This window comes from Nematocida displodere (genome assembly GCF_001642395.1).
Source record: "Nematocida displodere strain JUm2807 chromosome Unknown 11, whole genome shotgun sequence".
NCBI lineage: Eukaryota > Fungi > Microsporidia > Nematocida > Nematocida displodere.
The window spans coordinates 506-25,359 of record NW_027138144.1 but is presented as its reverse complement, the minus strand read 5'-3'; the positions used below and the strand labels follow the sequence as shown (position 1 = coordinate 25,359).

General features: G+C 47.0%; 19 protein-coding genes across 19 annotated transcripts; 8 read left to right on the top strand and 11 right to left on the bottom strand.

The window, feature by feature from the left end:
- Positions 1 to 20: 20 nt before the first annotated feature.
- On the top strand, positions 21 to 1,223 carry NEDG_01995 (uncharacterized protein; the record flags this gene model as incomplete). The annotated part of the gene is made up of 1 exon (XM_067689413.1): positions 21 to 1,223. One exon carries the CDS (start codon positions 21 to 23, stop codon positions 1,221 to 1,223), a length of 1,203 nt encoding a protein of 400 aa, XP_067544710.1.
- A 52-nt stretch (positions 1,224 to 1,275) lies between these two features.
- On the bottom strand, positions 1,276 to 2,373 carry NEDG_01994 (uncharacterized protein; the record flags this gene model as incomplete). Its single annotated transcript, XM_067689412.1, has 1 exon — positions 1,276 to 2,373. One exon carries the CDS (start codon positions 2,371 to 2,373, stop codon positions 1,276 to 1,278), a length of 1,098 nt encoding a protein of 365 aa, XP_067544709.1.
- Positions 2,374 to 2,665: 292 nt separating this feature from the next.
- NEDG_01993 (uncharacterized protein) lies at positions 2,666 to 3,061 on the bottom strand (the record flags this gene model as incomplete). Its single annotated transcript, XM_067689411.1, has 1 exon — positions 2,666 to 3,061. One exon carries the CDS (start codon positions 3,059 to 3,061, stop codon positions 2,666 to 2,668), a length of 396 nt encoding a protein of 131 aa, XP_067544708.1.
- A 45-nt stretch (positions 3,062 to 3,106) lies between these two features.
- NEDG_01992 (uncharacterized protein) lies at positions 3,107 to 3,616 on the bottom strand (the record flags this gene model as incomplete). Its single annotated transcript, XM_067689410.1, has 1 exon — positions 3,107 to 3,616. The coding sequence occupies one exon, from the start codon at positions 3,614 to 3,616 to the stop codon at positions 3,107 to 3,109; it is 510 nt and encodes a 169-aa protein (XP_067544707.1).
- A 261-nt stretch (positions 3,617 to 3,877) lies between these two features.
- On the bottom strand, positions 3,878 to 4,597 carry NEDG_01991 (ubiquinol oxidase; the record flags this gene model as incomplete). Its single annotated transcript, XM_067689409.1, has 1 exon — positions 3,878 to 4,597. The coding sequence occupies one exon, from the start codon at positions 4,595 to 4,597 to the stop codon at positions 3,878 to 3,880; it is 720 nt and encodes a 239-aa protein (XP_067544706.1).
- Positions 4,598 to 4,614: 17 nt separating this feature from the next.
- Positions 4,615 to 5,391, bottom strand: NEDG_01990 (uncharacterized protein; the record flags this gene model as incomplete). Its single annotated transcript, XM_067689408.1, has 1 exon — positions 4,615 to 5,391. The coding sequence occupies one exon, from the start codon at positions 5,389 to 5,391 to the stop codon at positions 4,615 to 4,617; it is 777 nt and encodes a 258-aa protein (XP_067544705.1).
- A 600-nt stretch (positions 5,392 to 5,991) lies between these two features.
- On the bottom strand, positions 5,992 to 7,302 carry NEDG_01989 (uncharacterized protein; the record flags this gene model as incomplete). The annotated part of the gene is made up of 1 exon (XM_067689407.1): positions 5,992 to 7,302. One exon carries the CDS (start codon positions 7,300 to 7,302, stop codon positions 5,992 to 5,994), a length of 1,311 nt encoding a protein of 436 aa, XP_067544704.1.
- A 433-nt stretch (positions 7,303 to 7,735) lies between these two features.
- Positions 7,736 to 9,445, top strand: NEDG_01988 (uncharacterized protein; the record flags this gene model as incomplete). Its single annotated transcript, XM_067689406.1, has 1 exon — positions 7,736 to 9,445. One exon carries the CDS (start codon positions 7,736 to 7,738, stop codon positions 9,443 to 9,445), a length of 1,710 nt encoding a protein of 569 aa, XP_067544703.1.
- A 260-nt stretch (positions 9,446 to 9,705) lies between these two features.
- On the top strand, positions 9,706 to 11,376 carry NEDG_01987 (uncharacterized protein; the record flags this gene model as incomplete). Its single annotated transcript, XM_067689405.1, has 1 exon — positions 9,706 to 11,376. One exon carries the CDS (start codon positions 9,706 to 9,708, stop codon positions 11,374 to 11,376), a length of 1,671 nt encoding a protein of 556 aa, XP_067544702.1.
- A 326-nt stretch (positions 11,377 to 11,702) lies between these two features.
- Positions 11,703 to 13,445, top strand: NEDG_01986 (uncharacterized protein; the record flags this gene model as incomplete). Its single annotated transcript, XM_067689404.1, has 1 exon — positions 11,703 to 13,445. One exon carries the CDS (start codon positions 11,703 to 11,705, stop codon positions 13,443 to 13,445), a length of 1,743 nt encoding a protein of 580 aa, XP_067544701.1.
- An 812-nt stretch (positions 13,446 to 14,257) lies between these two features.
- Positions 14,258 to 15,640, bottom strand: NEDG_01985 (uncharacterized protein; the record flags this gene model as incomplete). Its single annotated transcript, XM_067689403.1, has 1 exon — positions 14,258 to 15,640. The coding sequence occupies one exon, from the start codon at positions 15,638 to 15,640 to the stop codon at positions 14,258 to 14,260; it is 1,383 nt and encodes a 460-aa protein (XP_067544700.1).
- Positions 15,641 to 15,712: 72 nt separating this feature from the next.
- NEDG_01984 (V-type H+-transporting ATPase 16kDa proteolipid subunit) lies at positions 15,713 to 16,198 on the bottom strand (the record flags this gene model as incomplete). Its single annotated transcript, XM_067689402.1, has 1 exon — positions 15,713 to 16,198. One exon carries the CDS (start codon positions 16,196 to 16,198, stop codon positions 15,713 to 15,715), a length of 486 nt encoding a protein of 161 aa, XP_067544699.1.
- A 56-nt stretch (positions 16,199 to 16,254) lies between these two features.
- NEDG_01983 (uncharacterized protein) lies at positions 16,255 to 17,667 on the bottom strand (the record flags this gene model as incomplete). The annotated part of the gene is made up of 1 exon (XM_067689401.1): positions 16,255 to 17,667. One exon carries the CDS (start codon positions 17,665 to 17,667, stop codon positions 16,255 to 16,257), a length of 1,413 nt encoding a protein of 470 aa, XP_067544698.1.
- A 214-nt stretch (positions 17,668 to 17,881) lies between these two features.
- NEDG_01982 (uncharacterized protein) lies at positions 17,882 to 18,154 on the top strand (the record flags this gene model as incomplete). Its single annotated transcript, XM_067689400.1, has 1 exon — positions 17,882 to 18,154. One exon carries the CDS (start codon positions 17,882 to 17,884, stop codon positions 18,152 to 18,154), a length of 273 nt encoding a protein of 90 aa, XP_067544697.1.
- Positions 18,155 to 18,182: 28 nt separating this feature from the next.
- NEDG_01981 (uncharacterized protein) lies at positions 18,183 to 18,620 on the top strand (the record flags this gene model as incomplete). The annotated part of the gene is made up of 1 exon (XM_067689399.1): positions 18,183 to 18,620. One exon carries the CDS (start codon positions 18,183 to 18,185, stop codon positions 18,618 to 18,620), a length of 438 nt encoding a protein of 145 aa, XP_067544696.1.
- Positions 18,621 to 18,643: 23 nt separating this feature from the next.
- On the top strand, positions 18,644 to 20,164 carry NEDG_01980 (phosphatidate phosphatase LPIN; the record flags this gene model as incomplete). The annotated part of the gene is made up of 1 exon (XM_067689398.1): positions 18,644 to 20,164. One exon carries the CDS (start codon positions 18,644 to 18,646, stop codon positions 20,162 to 20,164), a length of 1,521 nt encoding a protein of 506 aa, XP_067544695.1.
- Positions 20,165 to 20,269: 105 nt separating this feature from the next.
- NEDG_01979 (uncharacterized protein) lies at positions 20,270 to 20,560 on the top strand (the record flags this gene model as incomplete). The annotated part of the gene is made up of 1 exon (XM_067689397.1): positions 20,270 to 20,560. The coding sequence occupies one exon, from the start codon at positions 20,270 to 20,272 to the stop codon at positions 20,558 to 20,560; it is 291 nt and encodes a 96-aa protein (XP_067544694.1).
- A 342-nt stretch (positions 20,561 to 20,902) lies between these two features.
- NEDG_01978 (uncharacterized protein) lies at positions 20,903 to 22,903 on the bottom strand (the record flags this gene model as incomplete). Its single annotated transcript, XM_067689396.1, has 1 exon — positions 20,903 to 22,903. One exon carries the CDS (start codon positions 22,901 to 22,903, stop codon positions 20,903 to 20,905), a length of 2,001 nt encoding a protein of 666 aa, XP_067544693.1.
- Positions 22,904 to 23,328: 425 nt separating this feature from the next.
- Positions 23,329 to 24,339, bottom strand: NEDG_01977 (uncharacterized protein; the record flags this gene model as incomplete). The annotated part of the gene is made up of 1 exon (XM_067689395.1): positions 23,329 to 24,339. One exon carries the CDS (start codon positions 24,337 to 24,339, stop codon positions 23,329 to 23,331), a length of 1,011 nt encoding a protein of 336 aa, XP_067544692.1.
- Between the last annotated feature and the right edge of the window lie 515 nt (positions 24,340 to 24,854).

The window sequence follows — 24,854 nt, the reverse complement described above, 5'->3', positions numbered from 1 at the left end:
AACTTTACCATTTGAAAAGCATGGCACACACCGACCCAACACTAAACTCCGACGAAAACAGCCGATTAAACATCTCTGTGATCAGCGATGAAAGTGTAATGTCAGCAAGCGGAAGAAGAAAGGCTGATTATGATCTGAAGGAGGCAAGAATCCAGAAAGCAAAAGAAGCGTACGACCTTGAAGCCAGCGGCCGTCTTTCAGATGTCCCTGCTAACTGGTTTGTGGTTCCGTGTCCTACGTGCGCAGGGCGAACCGTAGGGGATGGGACCAGTCGCGGAGTGAGGCGCAGAAGATGCACCGCTTGCTGCTACCAGTTTACCATGGAGCAGTGGCTGTTGCGGGCCTATTACGGGAACACGCCGCTTAAACACTATCTTTCCCTTTCTCTGCCGCCGTGTTCGGACCTAGCTGAGAAAGACGCGTCTTTTGAGAGCGATGCGTCCCTGGACCTGGCTCTGCCAGGTGGCACCCCCGCAGCCACCACGCAAACAGCCCCGACCTCCCCCGATGCGGAGCTGCTCCTATCTATTTCAGAAACCCGCACCCCAGACCGCGACACTTTCAGAGACCGGGTCATTGCCGGGCTTAAGCAGATAATGGGTGACAGCTCGCACAATAAGGACGTGATCATGTTTCTTTGGTACCTGAAAAATACATTGAGCGTCTATGCCCTGGCCCATGCCAAGAACAGCTACTGTTTACAGCCCATAGTATCGGCCAGTGACGACACCGACTGGAACGGGGAGTACTACTACATCCGAGACAGTCTCCAGAGCATTCTTGAAGACTTTTTGCGAGGACAGACGGCTGAACAGTTCGATCCGGGGATGGCTCCGCAGGCCAGCACCCTCTACCCTGCCCACATCACCCAGAAAATACAGCACTTAGAGCATGCTAAAAACTATATAGAGCATACGCTCTCGCAGCTGCATTTGGCTCTGGGGCACAGTAACCACGTCCTTGAAACCCTAAGGATGGAGTACAGTGCTCGGGTCCCAGATGTTAGCTTGGAGGAGTATGAAGAGTTCAGAGCCTGGAAAAAAAACAAAGACGCACCTGAAACTGAAGCCCCGAACACAGACGGCGTTTCTGCAGCTATTGCCGACCTGGTTGATCAGGGCTCACAAGAAGAAGTGACCACCAAGACCATACACCCAATCAAGAAAACACCTAACTCTACCAAGAAAGCCAAAACATCCCTGCCCACTGAATCTATCCAATAAACAACTATCTAGGTTTTATTAACCGTTTCCGGGTTTTTCAAACAGGTATACTTTACAGTTCGGGATCGTTTGTTTGGGTGGCGGTGTTTTCGGGGGTTTGGAAGTCGCGGCTGTACTTGTCGATGTCTACCAGGCAGGTTACGTCGAAGACAAGCGCGTCGTCCATTGCGGCGGCAAGGCTGGTGGGGGCGCTGGCACTCTTTTTAAGTTCAGGGACAAGGTCCTCAGATGTTTTTGCGGTGCGCTTTGGGGCGCTGTGGTAGTACCCGGCGCTGTTCGGGGTGCTGGGGGCGTTCAGGCCGTTGGAGAACTTGGTGTTGTATTTGGAGTTGTACCTGAAGTTCTTGTAGTACTCGCCATCTAAGTAGACCGTTTTGCTCATCAGACTGAGGTACTCTTTGTCGTCGCTGTATTGGTCGTGGTACTCAAACGATTTGCTTGAGGCACTCTGGGTATCTGATGTGGCTGGTTCGGGGGTGTAGCTAAGACTGGTTTTTTGACATGACCTGTTATCTGGGGTGGTGTGGATACTAAAAACAGGTCCGGGGAGGTCATCGAAAAAATGGTCAAATCTATGCAGAGGAGGGTTTTCGGGTATTCTTGCATTCAGTCTTTCATCTACTATTTCAATGATCTGCTCTTTCATGTCCTGGGACATTTGGGCCCCTTTAAAGCCGTCGACAAAATCGTAACTGGGCGTGGAAGTGCTTGGAGATGTTGAGTACGATTCCAAATCATCTTCAAACAAGTGGTGTGTCTCGTTACCAACACATTCCTCTCTGTTTTCTACTCCCTGGTATCTGTTTCTGTACACTTCATCGCCAGTTAAATCTAGGGTGTTACCTGTTTCTAAGACAATGGTCTTTATGGCTATTGATCTAGGTTCAGGTATCTGCCGTGGTGCCGGGATCGGTGCCGAGACAGGTGCCGAGACGGGTGCCGAGACAGGTGCCGAGACGGGTGCCGAGACGGGTGCTGAACCAGGGAGAGGTAGTGGTGGTTCGGGCGCCCCGAATATAGAGTCCAGGTCTAAGTATAGGTTTTTTAGATGGACCAATGAGTCATTGGAACTGTCTATAGTGGCCTGCGGACCATTAAAGATGTCTGGATGGCAACAGGCTCCCGATGCCACAGCAGCCCCAAGAGTCATAGCACAAAGACCCACTTTTATAGCGACCAAAAAAGACATAGATGCTTTCCCAACCTGCCTCTTATTTATACCCCACTCTAACCCGAACCAATCACACCGGCACAAACACAAACACAAACACCATCACCACACAGTACATAGTCAACAAAAGGCTATTTATCGCTGGAGATCTATGAAATATACATGCTCTGGCACACACAGCCCGAACTAGCGCGTGGTTTTGATACGTTGTACACTTTATTCTATCGGTGCTCGGGTAGAGTTGGATAAGGCTGGGCTAGATGGCTCCACCCTATCTCTCTACCTCTTCTTTCTCTGCAAAGATGGCAATGGTTTTAAGTCCTTCACCCATGGTCTTGTCCCCCTTAAACACAAGCGCCTGTGCGACAAGGCGGGTGCTTTTCACAAGCTGAGTCTCAACCACGATATACTTCTCCCCTTTCTTTCCAACAGCAATAGCTACCCCCTTGGCCCCATCGGTTTTGACCGATTTTATAAAAGGGTTTCCTTTTATGGACACAAAAACACAACTAACTGCAAATATTCTATTCTCTTTTCTTACGTTCAAAAGGCCCGAGCTAAGCTTGCTCTCTACATCTGCCCGCCCTAGGCTGTACGTCTCTCCCGATAGGCTAACAGAGGCGTACACGGCCCCTAGAAGCCCCAAAATAATTGCACGTCTCTCCATAGACCACAGGCAATATGTCTCTATATATGGTATTAAATAAATCAGTTAGTCGTCACAGGACTCCTCCATAGGATGCTTCCCATGCGAAACACAAGTTACAAATGTTGTGTGGCTTGCCTCCCCGTCAAACCTCTGGCTATTCACAAGCTTCAGCACCGAAATAGCCAGAAGCCGTATGGCAACTGTTACGCTGCAGTAGTTCTTATTGTAAAAGGCAAAAGGAAGAATCCTCAAATAGTTGTCTCTGACAATGTTCTGAGCATGCTCGCTCTGCATCGCCACCTTCTGAAGAAACAGCAGCGACTTGTAGTACTGCTTAGACTTTGGAAAGAGCACGCTCTCCTGTGCCTGGAGCCTCTCAAAAGCCACTCTGAGAGACACCGACATTACTTTGCTGGCCATGAAAGCGCCCGCAATGAGCATCCCCACTTCTTTGGCCGAGTCCGCGCATACGTTTGAAAGGGCCTTTCTTGCGGTTATTTCTTCCTCTGTATACTGCAGAAGATAATACTTTAGACTTAAAAGCCGTGTCTTAATAAATCCGGGTATGAGCATCCAGAAGATCCTTTAGTAAACTACTCCTGAATTCCACTTATACATTCATTCTCCTTATTCTTGATCAATCACATAAGGGGTAGGTTCTTCTTTAATCTAACCAACCCCATACAACTCACCCCGAACAACCAACCAACCAACCCCACATCCCCCGAACACCCAAACACCAACCCGAACATTTATTGTTTTCTGTACCATTTTGAATAGTTGTTGTCATTGGCTCGCCCCAAAACCACGCCCCGCAACCGTGTGCCCAGTTGTTTATCCATCACTATCCTCATCTGCTAAGTCGTGGTTGGTATCCCGATGCATTGCTTCGTCTGCTCTAACTGCTAGGGTCACATCAAGAAGCGTGGATGTTTCGGGAAGGTTCCAGTACTTCTTGGCAATGGCCGGGGCGCTTGTGTTTGGTATTGTGCCTTGTTTGAGCTCTTCAATCATTTCGGTGTACGAGATAATCGCTTCCTCCTCAAGATACCCCACCAACCGATGGGCTGTTTTTGGTGCAATTACGTAGAGCGTCAGGTATGCGTTGAAAAAAATACCTTGCAGCATCAGAACCATCATCCTCTCAATGAGCCAGGGCTTGGAAACCTCCATCCAGGTCATGAGATGCATTCTCTCGTTTTCTGCCTCGGCCAGCAGTGTTCGAATGGCGGGCCCGTCGTCCTTCATGTTTCGAAGGGACCTCATGTGCCGCACCAGGCCCCCAACCATCCCGGGTATAGCAGCCACTGTTTCAAGAACGATGGCTCTGTGGACGTACCGCTTGTAGAAGACACAATCGGCAATGGCTCTCAGTCCTTTGACTGTGGCAAACGCAAATTTGTCCGAGAAACTCACTGCTGGGACGTGGGAGTGGCTCTTTACGTCAATCTTTTGGAGAGCAGTGGTTGAAAGTGTTTTGAAGAACTCTGGGCGCACCAGCTGTGCAGGGTGCATCTCAAGCACTCCTTTGCTCACTTCTTTCACAACACTCATTTTAGACTAATTGTTTGCTAATGCCTTTTGTCATCGTAGTACCCCCCCTTGTAATCTCTAAATCGCTCGTCAGCAAAGTATTCGTCGTCTTTGGCTTCTTCGTAGTCGTAGGGGGCATACTGCCCCCGGGTTCTGGGATACTCTTCGGGGTATTCTGTTTCCTGCGGGTACTCTTTCCATGGTTCTTGGGCAGGGTAGGTTTCTTCTGTTCTTCGGCGTTTGTTATACATCAACCCACAAGAACTACAGAGCCACTCGTTGTTGTAGCCCTTTCTCCATAGGGATGTTTGGGTGGCGCCGCATCCCCTGCAGATGCCTCTTTCAATGTTGGTTTTTATCGCTTTGGTCTTCCCATCGGGTGTAACGCTGAAGGGTCTGTCGCTGCCGTGGAGCTTTTGGTAGAGCCCGCATGCGTTGCAGAGAAGCATTTTGTTATTGGTGCTCCGTCTCCAGGAAGGGGTTGTTGTTGTGCCGCAATTGGTGCACACTCTAAATCGAGCTTTCTTTCGGGTTATTTCTTCGGGGTGCTTGTGTGTCTTTTCCTTCTCCCAGGGGTATTCTTCCTTAGGAGCTTCATTCCAGGTCCATTGCGAGGTGCTACTCCACTCTCGGTGCGTATCTTCGTCTTTTGTGTGAAGGGTGTAGTCTGGGTGTATGCTCTTCTTGTAGAATGGCGCGGGCGCAAAGCGTTCAAGGGGGTACTCTGGTCGTTCCTCGTTGACACTTAAGTCATCGGAAAATTGTGTGATATTCCCGAGGTGATTATCTATTTCCCTTCTTCTTTTCTCTGCCATGTGTTTATAAATCAAAGTTACTTTTAAGAATCGACTGAATACGTCATACAATTATTAGATTGATCTCTGAACAGATCACAATAAATAAACAAAACAGTGCAGATATGACGTATCAAAAACTTACAAATATTGCTTTTGCAAAAATTTACAAAATATGGTACAGGGGGTATCATTCAAAAGGAGGAGAACACTGACCAAGCGAGAAGAGGAGGCAAAAACCAGGGTCAACAGGCACCGAAAAGCCAAGAAAGTATGCACCACGGGGGAAAAAGAAATGCGAAAGATCAGGAGTGCCATTGAAAACACCCTCAAAGACAAAGTCAATAATGGCTAGAGCCTTGGTGTTCGGGTTAGCGTTTCGGGAATGGTCTACTCTTTGGAGTCGCTATTAGAAGGCTCTATTCCAGGCTTATTCCAGGCTCTATTCCAAGTATTTTCCAAGTATTATAGGCAATAAATAGAGATAGTAGGTGGGGCAGTAAACGTAGAGGAGTGGGGCGAGGGGTAGAACATAGAGCAAAGGGTTGTCTGGGGCAAGAAAAGAAAACCAATAGTTAGTTTATTCTGGTACTACCAAAATCTAGAATTAAAAGTCAAACTTTAAATTAGATATCTATGCTTTGCCTTATATCTCCAGAAGAAGTAGATCGAAGACAAACAAGCCGAAGCAACTCCAATTGTGCCTACTATAAAGAAGAGTGTTTCAAGGTTTTCGGTGTGTTTTTCTTGCTGCCCGGTGCCTGGTTCTTCGTTTGAAAAGAGGTGCCGGCTGAGAAGGCCGGCAAGAAACGGTGCTATACCGCTGTATACTCCGGTGAACAGACCCTGTGCCAATATTTTCTGCTCCTCCTTGGCATACCTGAACGTTAGTTTTGTAGACACGTAGATAAACAGGGCAGAGTAGGCTGATTTCAGCGACTCAGCCATGTATGGGAGAACCATGCTTACCCAGGAGCTTTGGGATTTAAATGTGTAGCAAAGGGCCCGAACACTGCCCAGTACCAAAGCAACTGGGAACAAAAACTCAAGAGAGAGTCTGTCGCCCGTCCAGATAACCAGTGACCAGACAAACAGCTCGCACATCGTCCTAAAGAAGTAAATGTAGTGTATGCCCCCCTGGATTTTCGGGTCGGTGATAAGATAGCTCGAGAGATAGGACTGCAGAGAAGACCTAGACATACCGCTCCCCAACGCACAGACCAGAACCACAATGAATGGCGTGGGCAGCAAGCTAAACATGTACTGGGGTGTAGCAGGCGTCTTTTTCTGAAGCACGGGTTTTTTCAGTGTTAGAATGGCTACGATAATACTTAGAACACTAATGGCCCCAGACATGGCTGTGTTCAGCAGAATGCTCCGGGGAGAAATGGCGTTGTCGTCGTCTTTGGAAATACCCGTTTTTATGAAATGGTTGATCGGGTAGGTAATTGCATGGCCAAGTGTTGAGAACATTCTAATTACCCCGAACTTCTCACTGGACCCATCCTTTGCCAGCAGAGAGAGGCACTCTGCGTCAATAGTTGGAAGAATCGCTGCGTCTGAAATAATGTGGATTATGCCCAGTGCTATATTAGCCCACATGTTCTCAGCGACTTGCATGATGAGCATCCCCAAGGTGAACACAAAGGCTGCACTTGCTATAAGAGATATGTACAGCGGGCGGACGCTTTTCTGTGCTATCCAGGCCCCACCCACAGACCCTATCAGTTTGATAACACTTGCCATCTCAATGTATGAGTATTCCTTTGGGGATATCCCGAACACTTTTTTGGCAAGTATTTCTCGAAAGTTATGTGACGAGTATAACATGACATGGATGAAGAAATAGATGCATATGAAGGCACCAACAAGGCTTTTGCTGTAAGGGCGCTGTGGGGTAGAAGTAACCGGGTTTGTTGGTGGGCTGTTCATAATTACCAGAATATAAAAATTTTAAGCTACTTATACTTGTGCCCGTGGTGCAGGGGTCCTTGATGCCAGGGGGTCACGTAATTTTCTGGCTATATCTTTTTTTTCTTTTTGCCGAGCCAATAGAGGGCCTGTTCAGCCATCCCGCTAGGCTTTGTATAGAATTAAGAGTATAACTTTAAATTTAAGCTATGGTCTTTAGGCCAGTACAAAAGTATAAATACGCAGGCATGCCGGGGTCTAGTTAACTATCTTCCAACACTAACCCGAACACTAACCCGAACACTAACCCAAACACTAACCCGTGCATTAATTCTTGTTTAACGAGGCATGTTAACTTTCATGGCATATTTTAGGGTCCACACTACATTATTGCCTAATTTGGTAACAAGAGTAAAATTTTATATATTATATTTTGCCTGCAAACTTCTCCTACATGCAGGCCCCGATCATAATAGCCCAACTAGCTGCCATATTTGCGTTTGCGCTCTTAGGTTTGGCCAGTCGCGACTCTTCTCTGGAAGACGACGGCCGCCCATACTTGGTGTCTCCATATACCGACCAAACCATCGCTTTTTTTGAGATGTCGGGATCGACGCTAGCAACCCGAACGGTGGAAACCACAACCTACATTGTTAAAGACCAGTACATGCCCATCAAAATTTATCTGAACAGCTATGACTTGGCTGACATCCCCGACCACTTGGTGGAGGAGATGGTGTTTGATTGCATAACCATTGGGTGCAAGGCCGCCTTCAAATACCAAACGCCACCACCCCTAGCCCTAGCGCTGCTCGAAAAAGTCTTGCGGGCCTTTGGCACAGCACTGCACGCAGATAGGCTCACCATAACTACCCTGGGAGAGATTTTAGATTCCGAAACAGATGTAAGCCACAGCCAGCAGGCATGTGAAGCACTATCAGGTCTAGCACTATCTCCCAATCCTGTTACCGAAGATGAAAAAACACCGCCCAAGCTTCTCAAACTCTATGCCAAGCACATCGAGCTCCAACGTGTTTCTGTGGCATCTATCTGCTGGCTACTACCCCGTCTTGATGTGAGTGAGTGCGAGGTTGCTTTGTTCGTACAACAGGTTCCCGAGCTAACAAACCTTCGCTGTCTAGACGGTTTCAACCCGAAGGCGCTGCTTAAACTATATGTCGGGGGCGCATACAATCTTGCCGACATTGATTGTGTGCTGCTGAGAGAGAACAAGGTCCTGAACGAACTTGGGCTCTGGGAAACACCTGAATGGTTGTATGCGTCTCCCGAGACACTGCAAGCCATTGCCACCAAACACTGGGACAGAATGGGTGTACCCATTGAGCTTTGGATTGCCCTAGGCAATGTGTTGCAAAAAACCCTGGATGTAGCCAATCTAATCATATACTGCAAGTTTTTGGCGGCCCGTGATGGCATTTGGGACACAGTCTGCGAAGAAAAAACTTCTGTGAAGAGCCTTGAACTAAGGCTAACTAACCCGAACAGCGCCCGGCCATCAAACAGGGAGCTCACAGAGCTCTTAGTCTGGATAGACAGTTGGGTTATAGATACAGAACGTCTTACAATATCAGTATTCTGTGACGCAACTCCTCCAACATTCACAGACCATATTTACATCGACATCGAACCCCTTCTCCCAAGTCTCAAACGTTTGTACTGCGTACTCAATGATGGCCGCACCATATGTCTCTACAACCGCAAAAGCATCCTGTGGATTGAGCCTGCCGCGTACAAAGACTGGGCAGATGGCAAGCTAAACACAACGATGGCAAAAATATGCAGCCAGAAGATTCTTTCCGTGTCTGACGATATTATAACCCCATTCACACCCCCCACCGATCCTAACCCGAACCCTACCTGCTTTGAATGCAACATGTCAGTTGAGGAGATCGTCAAAGTAAGCCCAAAAACCCAGCCCATTTATTTGGGCATAGTCTGCAAAGCCGGGCACATGGCCTGCAAGCCTTGCCTGGACAATCTACACAAGACAAAATATGCATCAAAAGAGGCCCAGCCACAAGCGTGTCCTCTGTGCGGTGATGAACTATGTGATACGGGGCTTAGCAGTGTGATAAGAACAAATCCGTATAACTCTGGAGATTTTAATCTGCGAATAGCCAAAATAACACAATGCTACCGCTAGTACTGAACTGTCCCATCCGTTTTTGGCAAACACTTGCTACTATTAGGACAGAAACCCGAACTATCCCAAGTTAAAACAATAAACCCGGTCCATAGGTTCCAACCACCCAAGGTCTTAGTTTTTCAACCAGACATAAGCAAGAGCGGCGCAAGTCCGGCTGGTTGCCTTGGCATATTTTAGGGTCCACACTACATTATTGCCTAATTTGGTAATGAAGGTAAAATGTTATATATTATATTTTGCCTGCAAACTTCTCCTACATGCAGGCCCCGATCATAATAGCCCAACTAGCTGCCATATTTGCGTTTGCGCTCTTAGGTTTGGCCAGTCGCGACTCTTCTCTGGAAGACGACGGCCGCCCATACTTGGTGTCTCCATATACCGACCAAACCATCGCTTTTTTTGAGATGTCGGGATCGACGCTAGCAACCCGAACGGTGGAAACCACAACCTACATTGTTAAAGACCAGTACATGCCCATCAAAATTTATCTGAACAGCTATACCTTGGCTGACATCCCCGACCACTTGGTGGAGGGGATGGTGTTTGAGCGCATAAATATCGACACCCAATACAGTCACAGACTACAGGCTCCGCTGCTAAACACTGTGTTGGTAGAAAAACTCTTGCGGGCCTTTGGTAGATCACTGCACACCGATAGACTCACCATATCTGGGTTAGGTGCTGTTTTAGATCCCGAAACAGGTGTAAACCACGCTCACCAGGAATGCGAGCTATCCCCCAATCCTATTGCCGAAGATGAAAAAACACACCCCAAGCTTCTCAAACTCTATACCAAGCACATAGTGCTAACTAGGGTGTCTGAAGCATCTGTGCGCTGGCTGCTACCTCGTCTTGATGTGAGTGAATGTATGGTTGATGTGTGGTTGCTGCATGTCCCTGAAATAACAAACCTTCGCTGTCTAGACGGTTTCAACCCGAAGACGCTGCTTAAACTATATGTCTGGGACGCTGATAACTTCACCGACATTGATTGCGCGCTGCTGAGAGAGAAAAAGGTCTTGAACGAAATTGGGCTTTGGGAAACCCCCGACTGGTTGTATGCGTCTCCCGAGACATTGCAAGCCATTGCCACCAAACACTGGGACAGTATCCGGATGCCCGCTGCATTTTGGTGCAGTATTGTAAAAACGATGCACACGACCATCACGGTAGACCGTCTAATCCTACATGGCGTGGTCTTTCCTACCCACGATAAAATTGGCAGCAGAGTGTGCGAAGAAAAAGCTTCTGTGAAGATTCTTGAACTAAGGCTAACTAACCCAAACAGCACCCGGGCATCAAACATGAGTCTCTCAGAGCTCTTGGTCTGGTTAGACAGTCGGTTTATAGATACTGAGCAAATTACTATCACCAACATCAATATCCACAACATATCGCCACTCTCAAGCCATATTTACATCGACATCGAACCCCTTCTCCCAAGTCTCAAACGCTTGTGTTATGTTGCCAATATATCCCGCACCTTCTATATCTACAACCGCAAAAGCATCCTGTGGATTGAGCCTGCCGCCTACAAAGACTGGGCAGATGGCAAGCTAAACACAACGATGGCAAAAATATGCAGCCAGAAGATTCTTTCCGTGTCTGACGATATTGTAACCCCATTCACACCCCCCACCGATCCTAACCCGAACCCTACCTGCTTTGAATGCAACATGTCAGTTGAGGAGATCGTCAAAGTAAGCCCAAAAACCCAGCCCATTTATTTGGGCATAGTCTGCAAAGCCGGGCACATGGCCTGCAAGCCTTGCCTGGAGAAACTACTTAAGACAAAATATGCATCAAAAGAGGCCCAGCCACAAGCATGTCCTCTGTGCGGTGACGAACTATGTGGTTCAGGGGTTGTCAGTGTGGTAGAAAAGGATATGGATGGAAAGACCTGCTTTGATCTCATGAAAACCTGCTGAACATATTGAATTGGGCACCACACACCCCCTTCTTACTTTTATACTCAAACACCGAACCTCACCGCGCCAACCCCAGGCAAATGGTTGGAACAGCACTTGTTTTATTTATTGGAAATCCAGAATAAAGATGCACTTTAAAATTACTAAATGGAATAATAAAGATGTCGGCCATATATCGTCACAAAACCAACTATCTTCCAACCATTTTCCTTTACGCCCATCCCACAGTGCCCGCTCCAAGACACCATACCAAACCTTGCTCACATCAGTAAGATAGATACCAGCGTGTTCATCTTTATAATTTTACCTGGCTAGCCCTAGCTTAAATGTTGTTAAATAGTAGACTGCTGAGAAAAACGCGGATAGTGGTCGCGGCGGCCTTCTTGGGCGCTATTGGTATTGGCGCCGCCATGCACTGCACCCACAGTTCGCCCCTAGCCACACCCCTGCACATACAAGTCATAAACCCCCTAGATCTAGCATGGCCCTGCGCCATTCAAACCATTGATTTCTTTATGGTGTCGGGTTACAGATTAAACACCCATGTGGACAAGGGTAGATCTTACATTGTAAGCACCCAACAGCAAAACATCGAAATTCATCTTGACCTATACACCCCTGAAACCATCCCCGCTCTGATCTCCCAAGGTATATGGTTTAAGCATATAACCATTGACGCCCAATACAAACACAGAATACTCCCCTACCCACTAAACTCTGCGACCGCAGAGAAGGTACTGCGGGCACTGGGCATGCTGACCGCCGAGAATCTCGTCATCTCTGGACTATGTGCCCCGGAGACCGTACCATACCCCGCGCCCTATATTATCACAGGGCTAGTTGGCCCAAGCAACCCATCTTCTGGCTCCGCCTTCACAGACAATGGAGAAACACCATTCCCCATTCTCAAGGCATGGACGAAGAATCTAATTCTGGATAGTGTGTCTAATGCTTCTGCTGCGTGGTTTCTATTGCGCCTTAGTGTGGAGAGTTGCAAGCTTGTTCTGTGTATACGCAATGCCCCCGAACTAACACATCTTCAGTTTCTGGACACATTCAACCCGCAAACAATACTTAGGATTTACGTGTTGGGCGCTGAAAGCCTTGCGGACATAAACTGTACGCTGCTGAGGGACAAAAGGCTTTTGAATGGCTTTAAGGTATGGGGAATAAAAAACCAGCCCCATGCTTTTTCACCTGCACAGCTCCCTGCCCTCTCAGAGCACTGGGTTTGGCTAAATATGCCAGTTAAACACTGGAGCCCCACCGCCACCCGCCTGTCACAAAACAACTTTGCTGTGAAGACGTTAGTCATAACCATTGACTTCTCTCTCTTTTCTGGGCTGTTTTTAGATTCGAACCGTATTAAACAACTGTGCCGCCTGAAAACTACTACTCCAAGCCTGAACGTTAGAGAGTATAGCCAAAAACTAAACCTGAAAAGCCTCAAAAATCTCTTGGAATGGATATCGACCTGCTATGAACACCCCAACCATGTCTTGAACAATACGTTTGCCAACATAGTCCACACGGCGTTTCGAACCGGGCAATATGTCTGGATCGAGCCAGGCCACCCGAAACACACCCACATATCAAACACCCCAATCACCGAAGGATATACCTTGCACCTATACTCCAGCAAAAGCATTCTATGGCTCATACCCGAAGCATACAAATACTGGGCAAGTGGCCACCTAAACTCCGAAATGCTTGATCTTTGTAAAGAGAGCATTTGTTCTACTGGCGGAAGTAAGCCAGCGCCTTTCCTCCCCATGCCTGGCACCGGCCCAAACCCCGCCTGTTTTGTTTGCCAAGTGTCAGTTGACGATCTCTGCAAGCTGAACATAAAAAACCGATTCTCCTATGTAGGCATTGTGTGTGCGGATGGGCATATAGGGTGTCATGCCTGTTTGGAAAAGCTGGCCAAAGAAAAAAAAGAAGCAAGCGAGCCCCTCTGCTGTCTCCAATGTATGACCGAAATAGTTGATACGAAGATTAATGCGGTGATCAAAAGAAACCGGCGGGGGTCAGTGCATTTCAACATTTACAAACTCTCAACACTTACATAGCTCCTGGCCCATTCTGTCCCGTAGGCACCAGCAGTCATCATTGGAATCAAACACATATCGGCCAACCCGAAAAACCCACCAACCCGCTTTGGGTTTTCGGGTTGTTTTGGCCTATCTGGGCCTAGCCCTGCTAAACGCTATCGGCCCCATATGGTTGTAACCCGTATTTTCTGAATTAAGAGTGCAACTTTAAAAATATATTGTAAGTGTTGGGATTGGGGTTTGAGGTTAGTTCGGGTTAGTTGTGGCCAACAACAATTAAGGTTAGTTCGGGTTGGGGTCAAGATGGATGGAGGTGGTGTGGAGGTCTGTTTGTCAAGTATAACTGAACCAACCGAAACATTCATGCCCTACGCCCTACGCCAGCAAGAACATAACATGTCTAGGGAGTAGAGATGTACATATTCTCGCGGTTTCAGTTTAGCTATAGAGAGATCTTTACCCCTTCTGGCGGTTCTAGGGGCTATAAATTTTACATTTGCAAAAAATTTATGGCAGCACAAAAGGCAAGAAAAAACAACACTGTGGTTTTGATTCTTTCTATTCTATTGTTTATAGCTCTATTTACCACAATCATATTCTCACAAAAGGTGGCCATCAAACTATGCATTGCCACACTATTTACCAGCATTGGTGTCGGTGGTTTGAGTGTGTTTGGTGAAGATGAAACATAGACAAAATAAAGACAAGTATGATGCAATTAACGAGTTTGATTTTAGAAGAATACCGGTTTATGGTTTATTTAGCTTAGCGGTTTCCATAGTGGTTTCCATAGCTGTTTTCATAGCTGTTTCCATAGTGTTCGGCGCCATTTAACCCGAATCCAACACAGCCCCTTTGCGTCCAAAAAACGAGTTAATAAGTGAAGTAAGATGGTTGTCGCTCACGTCATCCAATCCCCCCACCCTTTCAGCCACCACTCTAACATCTTTTTTAAACTGGGCTATAACGGTTTTTTTCTGGGTACTGGTAAGATACATTGGAGAGACAACCTGTGCCAGGGCTTCGATATAGTCCAGCAAAACAGAAATCCTCGGCCTTTTCTTGTTTGCCTCCTTTGGGCCATCGATCTCCCGCAGCAAGCCATTCTTCAACTCTTTTGCAATTGCTTCAACAATCTCCTCCTGGCTGGCGGCATACTTAGACTTAGCCCTGGAGAGAAACGTAGCTGCATTGCTTGTATAGACAAGCTGTTTTAGCTTTGATGGGGTTTGGATACTCTTTTCTTTCACAGCTAGGGACACCGCCTTCAAAATAGGCTGCCTCTTGCGCGACCAAGACTCAAATATTGCTGGATACTTGTCTATCTCCTCAACAATCCCAATAAGATCCACCAGGGCATAATCCACCAGCGTTTTTGTGTCAATTTTTGAGGAAGAAAAAGTGCTTTCTGCGTCAATAAAGAGAGTCTTACACGTGTTTTTCAGCACTGACAGAAGATCCTTGTCCGGATCTTTTCTCCCGGTGAGAATCTGGTAGTTCTTGGAAAAATATTTGCTCATAGTGATAACTGCAACCACTCTTTGGTGAAGACTTCCAACTTCCTTTAACAAAAGATAGCACCCCCTAGTGACCTGCTCTTTGAGACCCTTTTCAATGATTTCCTGGAATATTTCGGTAATAGCAGCCACCTCTTTTTCTTTGAAGGCTTCTTGGGCCAGCTTTTCAATCTGGCTGATGACGGGCTCCCTTTCTTCAATTTCTTTCACAATAGCTTCGGGAATGGTTGTCTTTTCAACGTGTTCTTGAAGGGTGTTGACAAAAAGCAGCGCTTTCTTTTTTGGGTTTACAAGGTACTTGCTCCACCCCACATTCCCTGTTGTAAAGGCTTTTTTGAGCCGCTTCTGCGTTACTTCATCAAGCACCTTTTCAAGCTTTTTCATCCTTTTCTCTATCTGTGCAATGGACGCCGAGACCACTGAAGCTGTTTCTGCCTTTTGTAGGGTTTTGTGCGTGTGCTTCAGCTCGTCATAGATTCTTTTTCCCTCCTCATGGCTGGCGGCAGGCTTTAGAAGCTTTTTCCCTTTTTCAATACTTTCTAAGACCCCAATGACTTTGTTTATCCTTTCCACGGGCACCTTATGCTCCGTGGCTAGTTGCGGCGCAGCCTCTGGCCGCGTTGTCAGCCCCATTTTTATCCGGGCATAGGCATCCTTGCTCCGCCTAAGGGAGCTATCGAGCCGGTCCTCCTGCATAAACAAACAAACCACCCACTTAAAGTACCTTAAGCTGCTCTCTTTAAAGTGCCCCTAAAAGTAGATAGATGCCTAAGAAAGCATCCAGATAGAACAAATCATGGCAAAGATGGCTGGAAGCTCCAGAGAAGAGTTGAGAATCAAGAAAGACAGAAACATTCCTCGGTTCTCGCTTAACCTAACAAGCCCTGTTTTGTTCGCGCTTCCTATCGCTATTCCTACAAACATTGCGGTTGACCCGTATATAAGTGTGGCAGCCATAACATTGCACGCTTTCTGCAGCTTCATGTCATAGCTTATGTGGGTGATCGAAATAATCACCAGGATCATTGCGTAGATGAAACATGCCGATGCCAGAAGCACCGGGAGGTAGGCCTTGGTCATAATGTCCGCATGTCTGCCCGCCACCATTGCAGCCGACGCAGAGGCTTTCACCGAGCCTACAGTGGCACCAATGGCGCTTAGCACCACCATCGCTGTTAGGCTGGATATGGAGATTATGAACGGAAGTGTTTCTTTATTTTGGAGTATGTCTGACGCCTGTTGTGCTGCACTCATAAAGAAAAACAAATATTTTTCGTATTTGGACAGAAGCGGGCGGTGGTTAGCTCGGGCTAGTCAATTGCCAGCTCTAGCCTAATCCAGTCCTCAAACATAAACTCGTCTTGTGGAACAAACTCTCGATTGATAAGCTTTTCAATGGAAAACTCATCGTGTTTGCTACTGATAAGAATGATTGGCGAACTATATGGAGAGGGGTCGTGCAGGTCTCCCGCGTCCTCAATGCCTGTGTTGTTTTTGAGCAGGGAGAGGATGTAGCGATTGGGAATGTTTGGTGAGAGAATCTTTTGTGCCTGGAATGGAAGCAGCAGTGTGGGAAGCCTTGTTTTTCGGAAGAACACAAATCTTTCGGTAACTACCCAGATTCGCTTGTTTTTAAGTTTGAGTTCTTCTTTGATTTTGTTTTTCGGGGTGTGCTCGTCAATGAAGAATATTCCGTTAGCCCCAAGGAGGTTGCTTCCCTCGACGTAGGCCTTTAGCTGCTCAACCTGGAGGATGTCTCTGAGCAAGACAACGAAACGGTCTGTTTCCTGGGAAAGCACAGCTAGGTGGTGCTCACATAAAGAAATAACGGACATATTCGGGTTGTTGAAGACAGTGGCAAAAATTGCAGGGTTCTTTGGTCCTTTTTTGGAAACAGGGCCAGTTGACTGTTTGATGACAATCTGGGCGCTCGAGTCTTCTTCCCGAACCAAAGCAACCATCTCTGATGAGGCGGTGTCTGCTAGTAGCAGAAAGGCTTTTTTCTCTTCCCCGCTGCTTAGATACTTAAGATTCATGGTCTTGGGGGCGCGCGGCTGCGACTCTTTCACAATGGAGAGAACTTCCGCAACTGATTTCATGTTTTGCATTTGAAGAAGATCAGCATCAAGATAAATTGTTGTATCTATCCCCGAAAGGAAAGAATAGATTCCAAGAGCCATTTTAGCCGTTCTGTCAAAGTGGGCAAGCTCCTCCTCTGTTTTTACGAGGTATTGCGACCGATCTATCTTGTGGTCACCAAGCTCAATCAGGTGTTTGGTCGTGGTAATGATTAGATCAGAGGTAAAGTTTGATGCTTCCTCAAAACCTGTGGCATCAACGTATTTCAGCCCAATAAGGAAGTTGTCATCTTCTGAGCCGTAAAAAGAGCTACTTTCACCCAAGCGGCTCCCAGGCTCATTGAGCAATCTTTTTACCACCTCTGAGATGAGCCCAAGATTCGGGGCAATGACAAGCACCGAGCACTTGGTAAGCGAGGTGGTATCGGTGCGGTTTTCAAACGAGGAAAGCTTTTTTCTTTCTCCGGGCTCAGCCCTCTTTTCTTTTTCCGGGAGCTGTGGGCGCCCTCTATGCTGGAATCGCTCAAGAAGAAAGGTGCACACGCGGCTAACACACTCTGTTCTAGAAAAACCACCCACTACCCCCGTCTCCTTGTTTTCAAGAAGCAGAGAAATGCACCTGCTGGAAGACTCCCTCCTGGCCATGCGAATAAAAAAAACGCTTCTCTTCTAGCCTCGGTCTTCTGGATGGCTGTAAAATTTGCATTACAAGTGGCTCCTTTAGTATAGTGGTTATTATGGCACGTTGTGGCCGTGCAGACCTGAGTTCGATTCTCGGAGGGAGCATTAAAATTTTGCTTTTCCTCCGCTGATTGATTAATCACCCCGCAAACATAAATACCTCCTTTGAGGGGTACGGATGTACCCCCCGCTGTTTTTTGAAGAGACCGTCTCGTTCCCAGAAGGCGACCTCTTCCTGAAGGTTTTTGTTGACCGGGACCACTCAATTACCCACGTTCTGGCCATGCAGCCTTGCAACAGCACCAACCACACCTCCAGGCTTGCCCATTGCTTGAAAGGAGTTTTTCCCACCAAAAAAACCTCGGTCATGTGCTACGTCTCCGCCCAGTCCACGGTTGATGCAATTATTACCACCATTGCCAGGTATGCGTCATCAATACCAGTGGTGTAGCATAAAGCTTATTTTAATTAAAAAATGGATGGATGGCCCAAGGCTCTCAAAGCTGCAGCTTTCCTTTGAGAAAATGGTTGAGCAGATCTTTACCGAGTCAAAGATTGACGACTGCCACCTAAAAGAAGAAATCTTTGCTTCTTTCACCCAAATTCTTCTGAAGTATTCTCTTCCCCTGAAGCTTAACGAGCTAGACAGTCGGCTGGGAAAGGGAAGCGAAAGGCTCTACGACGTAACAGACAAAGAGTCGATCCGGGAGATCTTTTCCTCGTACCTCCATGAGCCTGTCTCTGACTTTTTGTCCGTTATTTCCGAACATGAAGAAAAGATCAAAAGAGAGATTGCTGGCGTAAAGGCAGCAGAAGCCGCGTGCGACAGGGAGATACAGGAACACACAGACAAGATCAGGGAGTGGATGGACAGAACACTTCTCTCTATTTCAGAAATCAAGAAACAAGCGCAATAAATAATCTGTGTTTTTTCATTGCAATGAACTTCATGGAGCGAGTGTTCAACTCTGTCTCTGACCTCTATAAAGACATGAACCTGAGCCAGCTGAGCGGAGCAAACGACGTTATTGTTGTTAAAACAGCCAATAGCTATCGATCAACCGGGTTTCACGCCCGGTTTGGGAACGTCCACTCTTTCAAGACGTCGCGAGAAGTTATTCTTACAGTTAACGATGTGGTGGTAAATATTGACACTCGCTTGGACAAGGAGGGAAACGTGTTTTTCTCTCTCCACAACAGCCCCATACCCGAGGAAGAAACAGAGCCGCTGAACTACAACACAGCCACCGGGTTTAAAACGATCAAAATGCTGATAGAGTCCTCAGCTAACTACAGCTTTCTGCTGGCCAATTACGAAAGGGTCTATGAAGGCATATACCGTGGAAAGTATCTTTTTTCAGAGTGTCTGCACAAGCGGGTGCTTGGAGACAACATAAGAGAAATTTTCAATGTGAACCAGGTTAATTCCTTTTTGGGAAGCGACACCGTTGTGATTGGGCTGTTTGAGGAAAACGTAGACGTTCCAGAGTTTCTTCTTCCGTTTTGCCTCTTCTCAGAGCTGTACTTCTGCATTGAGCGGCGGGTTAGTACGTTCGATGGAGCAGCAAAGGGCAAGGGGGAGTGCGGCTGCGAGGGAGAGTGCGAGTGCACGAATGCAAAGGAGGGGAGCAACGAGGCCAAAAAAACCACTGGCAGGTATTTAATTAAGCAGCTGCTTCGGAAGCGGGTGTGTCCCCGGCAGAATGCGAGCACCAGCAGCAAAAACGCCATTCTTCCGGAAAAGTATCTAAAAAGCATGAATCTGTGCTCGGGAGCAAACAAGGCGGTCTACCGGCTATCAGGCACGCCCATTGTCCTCACGTGCAACATCTACTTTTGGAAAGACACCGAAAAAATCGTTATTTCCGACATTGATGGCACAGTTACCAAAAGCGATGTAATCGGGTACATATACGGAGCAATGGGAAAAGACTGGACGCATAGCAACATAGCTGCGCTGTACGGGCGCATCATAGAGAACGGGTACAAAATTGTCTATCTGTCATCCAGGCCCATTGGCCACATTGGGATGACCAAAGAGTACTTGGAGCGGGTGATTCAGAACAACCAGTACCTTCCGAAAGGCCCAGTGATTCTGTTTCCGGGGAAGCTTCTGTCAGCCATCTATAGAGAAGTGGTGCTTGGGCCGGAAGAGTTTAAGATTGCCGCCATTTCCGAGATAAAAGAGATTGCCGCGTCAGGAGACGTCTTTTCAGGGTTTGGGAACAAAGAAAGCGACCGCATGGCCTACACAATGTGCGACGTTGACCCGAGCAAGATATTTATTGTAAACCCGCTGGGAGAAATCACCACCGGAGCCAAGGGCCTGGTTAAGCTCTCGCACCAGAGTCTTTATGAAATGGCCAATGGAATATTTCCGCCAGTGAAACACGCACTTCCAAGCATCTCGCAGAAGTACATAGGAGATACCTGGTGGAATAATGACGCGCCAGAAGAATAAAAGCATGCCAGCCAGGTAGTATAAACAAATACTGTGGTGCAGGGTAGCAGGTGTTTTTCACAAAGACCTTTGTGTTGATAAGAATCTCTGGTTTGTTTTTGCAACATGTTACAAAGAGAAGAGGAGGAGCAGAGAGCTGTTCAGGCCTTTGAGGAGGCGCCCGCTCCCCAGAAGCAAGAGCAAAAGACTGTAAGGCAGCTAGTTAAAGAGCTGGAGCAGTCTTTGGATATAAACCATTTTCTGAACACAAAGTTCCATCGCCAAAACCACGGGCTCTGTGAGAAGCTCATTCAGGAAAGAGCCAAAGAGGCAAATCTCCTTGTACGGCAAAAAGATAAAAACGAGAAAAAGCCTAAACCAGAGCCAGTGAACCCGGTGAACGGAAATGCCAAATAATTAAGGTGTCTGTGTTGGGGCCAGGTAGCATCCGGGGTGTGGCTAGAGGGTTTGATCTCTGCCGAGATCATTGGTATCGCCACCATCACGTAAATAAGATTTGTTAGCTATTTAATGAAGATTGTGGTTATGGTTGGATGACTCTGGTGGTGCTTCAAAAACTGGCAGCCATATGTCTCTGGGTGTGTATGTGTATAGGTTTGTGTGTGTGCTTGTCTGTTTGTCTGTATCTGTGTGTGTTTGTGGTTACCTGCGTGTATGTGTATGTCTATATACATGTGCATGGCCATTTAGAGGCTGTAGGCCGGCACACTATTGGATAAATGGCAGTGTTAATCTCTTTTATGCATAAATTGACCGTTCTTCTGTTCGGCTTTGTCTTTGTGGCCGGGGTATGGGGAACAGGCTTAGTAGCACCCCCAGGCCTCTTGCAGGCAGAGATAAGGTCTCTAGTGTGGCTCGGCCAAGTGCAGTTACGACTTCTCTTATGGGTGACACGTCTCTTTGGATGCGGATGGGTGACACTTCTCTTTGGATGCGAATGGGTGGCATTTCTCTTTGGATGCGGATGGGTGACACTTCTCTTTGGATGCGAATGGGTGGCACTTCTCTTTGGGTGCGAATGGGAGCTGTTTCTATGACCCAGGTCGGTATAATTAGTCGTGCGGTTGTGCACACTAGTCTTAGAGGCGGTTTGACCATGAACACCGCTGTTTTAAAAACTGGCCGGCCTACATAGACAACGACCCTGCCCCCCGTGATCAGGATCCGGCCCGACAATATCATGGTGTCTGTGGCAATTGTAAATGGGATCTTGATCAAGTATATTGCGGCGAATAGGGCCTGGGTTGCCAGTGGTTTCACAGCAACTAAGGAGGGGACCACTACTCTTTTCGTAACGAATATGGATGTAGTTCCTAACCCGTTCGCAACAATTAAGGAAGCGTTTACCAGGTTTTTCACAACGATTGGAGAAACCGTGGCTATGCCTGCTGCTGTGACCTCAACAGTTACCTTTACGCCATTCAGGAGCCTTAGGGACTGTGTGGATATAGTTTGTCTGGCAAGCGCAATGGCAACATTGACAATTCCTAAAGTGTGCTTGTGTGTAGATGGCCTAACTCGTGCCGCCAGGTTGGACAGGGTTGCTAATGAGCATCTGGTCGTGTATGCAGGTATTAGCACGCCGTCCATGACCGCAATCGGGATGCTCCTATAGTATCTAACTCTTCTTGGTTTTGTAATCATCCCGATGATAAGTTGGCGCAAAGCCAAGGTTGCTTTTATAGCCTCTACGACGTTGGTGGCGCACGGTTTGGAGATGAGATTAGCAAGAGACATGTCCACCAAGTCGAACTTTCGGGTCAGTTTTTCGTATGCAAACCAAAACCGTAGCAACCGAGCGACTGCGATCATTAAGGGGCCGTGCTGTTGGGACGGGGGAAAGGAAAACGGTGGAAGATATAGATGATTGACTCTGACGCAGTTCAAAAACTCTGCATTAAGGTCTTTCAGGTTAATTGCGCCCCTTGCATCCACCGTATCAACCACGTCCATTTGGTCGCATCGGGCTAGGACGTCTAAAACAGAGAGATCATCAAAGGCTGGCCCGGTTATTTCTATGGTGTCTAGCCTTTGTTGAAAGACCCAGCAGTTCAACACGTCCCGCACGCCAGCTTTGTTGATGTCCTGGAGGATCAGGTTGGTGATGTGGGCAGAACTTCTTATTGTGCACAGAGAGATTAGACTCTTCACAAACTTCAGTCTTTTAATTGTTATATAGACCAACTTAGCCCCGATCTTTAGTTTTTTGAGTACTATGGCTTCAACTATTTTTAGAACCAGGTCTTCTGAATATCCCTTGTATAGCAGGTCGCTGACCATATCCAGAGAGTCAAATGCGTCCAGCGCCTCCACTATTAGCGAATACTTAAGACAGTGCGGCTCTTTGGAGAGATCAGAGATAATAAGCGTGTTGGCCTCTATGCTTCCGAGACACCTAGTCATCTCACTGAACACGCCCTTGACTGAGTGGCACACCAGAGCTCCGTAAATGCCGGAAGAGTCGACGCTTGGGGGCACGCCTTTAAGGTGCAAGGTATTGAAATGTTTTGGTAACAGCATTAGGTTGGGCACTGCTGTCTTGGTGCGAAAGTAGCGCGTTACCAGTAAACTTATGATGGGGTTGTGAATGTAGCATTCCTGGTTTTTCACTTCAATGTCTGGTTTTTCAGATCCGGCCATGCGTAAAAAAAGATCTAGAACCGCGGCAAATCCTTGGACTAGAAAGTTGGGGGTGTGGAGATGGGCGCCGGCTTTGGGGATGTTGGCCAGCACAAACATGGCCGTGCATGCTAAAACACATAGTCTCGACTTTCTTATCATTATCATCGCCCCAAGTGTTTTATCCCCATTATAAAGTCTTGTTGATCACTTATCAGCACATTAAAACACTATTGTTGATCACAAATTATAGGTTTTTATTCATGATATGTTTTCCAGTGAATCCAATGCCCGGGGTGCAGGCGTGTGTTGCTGTGTGTGGTTATATACAACATGGGCATTGTGCAGAGGATACATACAATTTTTGTGTGTGATTGGGTGTTGTTTCTTTTGTCATTAAAGGCGGGGCTTATATAGACGTTCGGGTTGGTTCGGGTTGTGGCGGCTTCATGGGGCTGTGCATGCCCAGAGCCGAGTGTTCGGGTAGGTGCTATGCCGCCTGTAGGGAAAAGCAAAGTCTTGGCATGCGAGGTACCCGAACAAACTCAGTAGGGCTTAAATACGCTCCAACAACCACGGGCCAGGTTGGTAAAGCCTTCAACTATGGGGTTGTCTGGAGGAGGGGGCGGGGTGTAGTTGGGGGGAAAGTTTATCTTGGTGATGTGGTGGAAGTCCATGAAAGATGAATAAATCTCGTCTACACCGGGCGCCCGGCTTACATCGACCAAGCTAATGGTGTACTTTCCTTTCTGGCTTAGAACCAGCGAATCCAGCACAGCAAAATTGGTGAACCCCTTTCCCGACAGCGTTATTGTATCCAAAACAGGCCGGAAACTCAAATAGGTTAAAACCTGTACAACCGCGTCATGCCTGATGTTTTGGAGGATCAGGTTGGTGACATAAGCATCTGTTCTACTCGATAGTACCTCGGCGATCATCGAATCTACAACCCCACTCCGATTAAGTATTCTGTATCCAAATTTGCCAATATACTTTACTCGTCCTAAAATCACGAATTCAGCTACCTTTTTAACCATGTCATCAATGAGACCCTTGTAAGCCAAGTCTGTGAGAATATCTAGCCCACCAGCCAGATCCGCTGCTTCCATGGCTATCCTTATTGATAGATCAATAGGGTCTTTATGAAGGTCTGATATAATAAGTGTTGTCGCCGTTATACTGCCTAGAGAAGAAACAAATTCTCCAACTACTCCAATGGCCGCATGAGTCTTCAAAACATCCGCAAGAGTGTTGCCTATGTTTGAGGCCATACCTTGAATGTGTAAGGTCTTAAAGCATTTGTGGTAGTCATCTAGCCTGGGTATAGATGCCTTGCTCCGGTAATGATTATTCACTATTATGGTGATGGTGGGGTTTTTTATGTAGCAAATATCATCTCTCATCTCCACATCAGGACTGTCGCATTTACACTTTTCTAAAACCTCAACCATTACTTGTCGAAAGTCTGAGCTTGTTAATTTACCACCCACACTGCGCAGTACAAACATGGCCGTGCATGCTAGAACACATAGTCTCGACTTTCTTATCACTATCATTACACAAAATGCTTATCCACATTATAAAGTCTTTTTGATCACTTATCAGCACATTAAAACACTATTGTTGATCACAAAATATGGAGTTTGTTCATGATATGTTTTCCAGTGAATCCAATGCGCTTGGCGTGCAGATGTGTGGCTAGTTGTTCATTCAGTAGCATTCGCCTGGACGGGTATATGGTGTATTGAGAAATGTAGTAGTCCCCACTCCTAATTTTAAAGACAGAATCTTAAGTTAACAAATGAAAAACGAGCCCGAACACGATGCGATGATGTTGTATGGGGAGAACATCATCCTTCTGCCGCGCTATAGACGCCCGACTGCGGTACTTGTGTTCGGGTTACGTTACTGTTATGTTAATCTGACACATCACTGCCTCACAGTCAGCATCCATAAATTGAAGACTAGGAAGTGAATATTTTTAAAGTTTCACTCTTATTTCGAAACCCACACAGGCCACACCCACACCCACACTAACCCGAAAACCAGTACCGGGGCTATTTTCTATGAA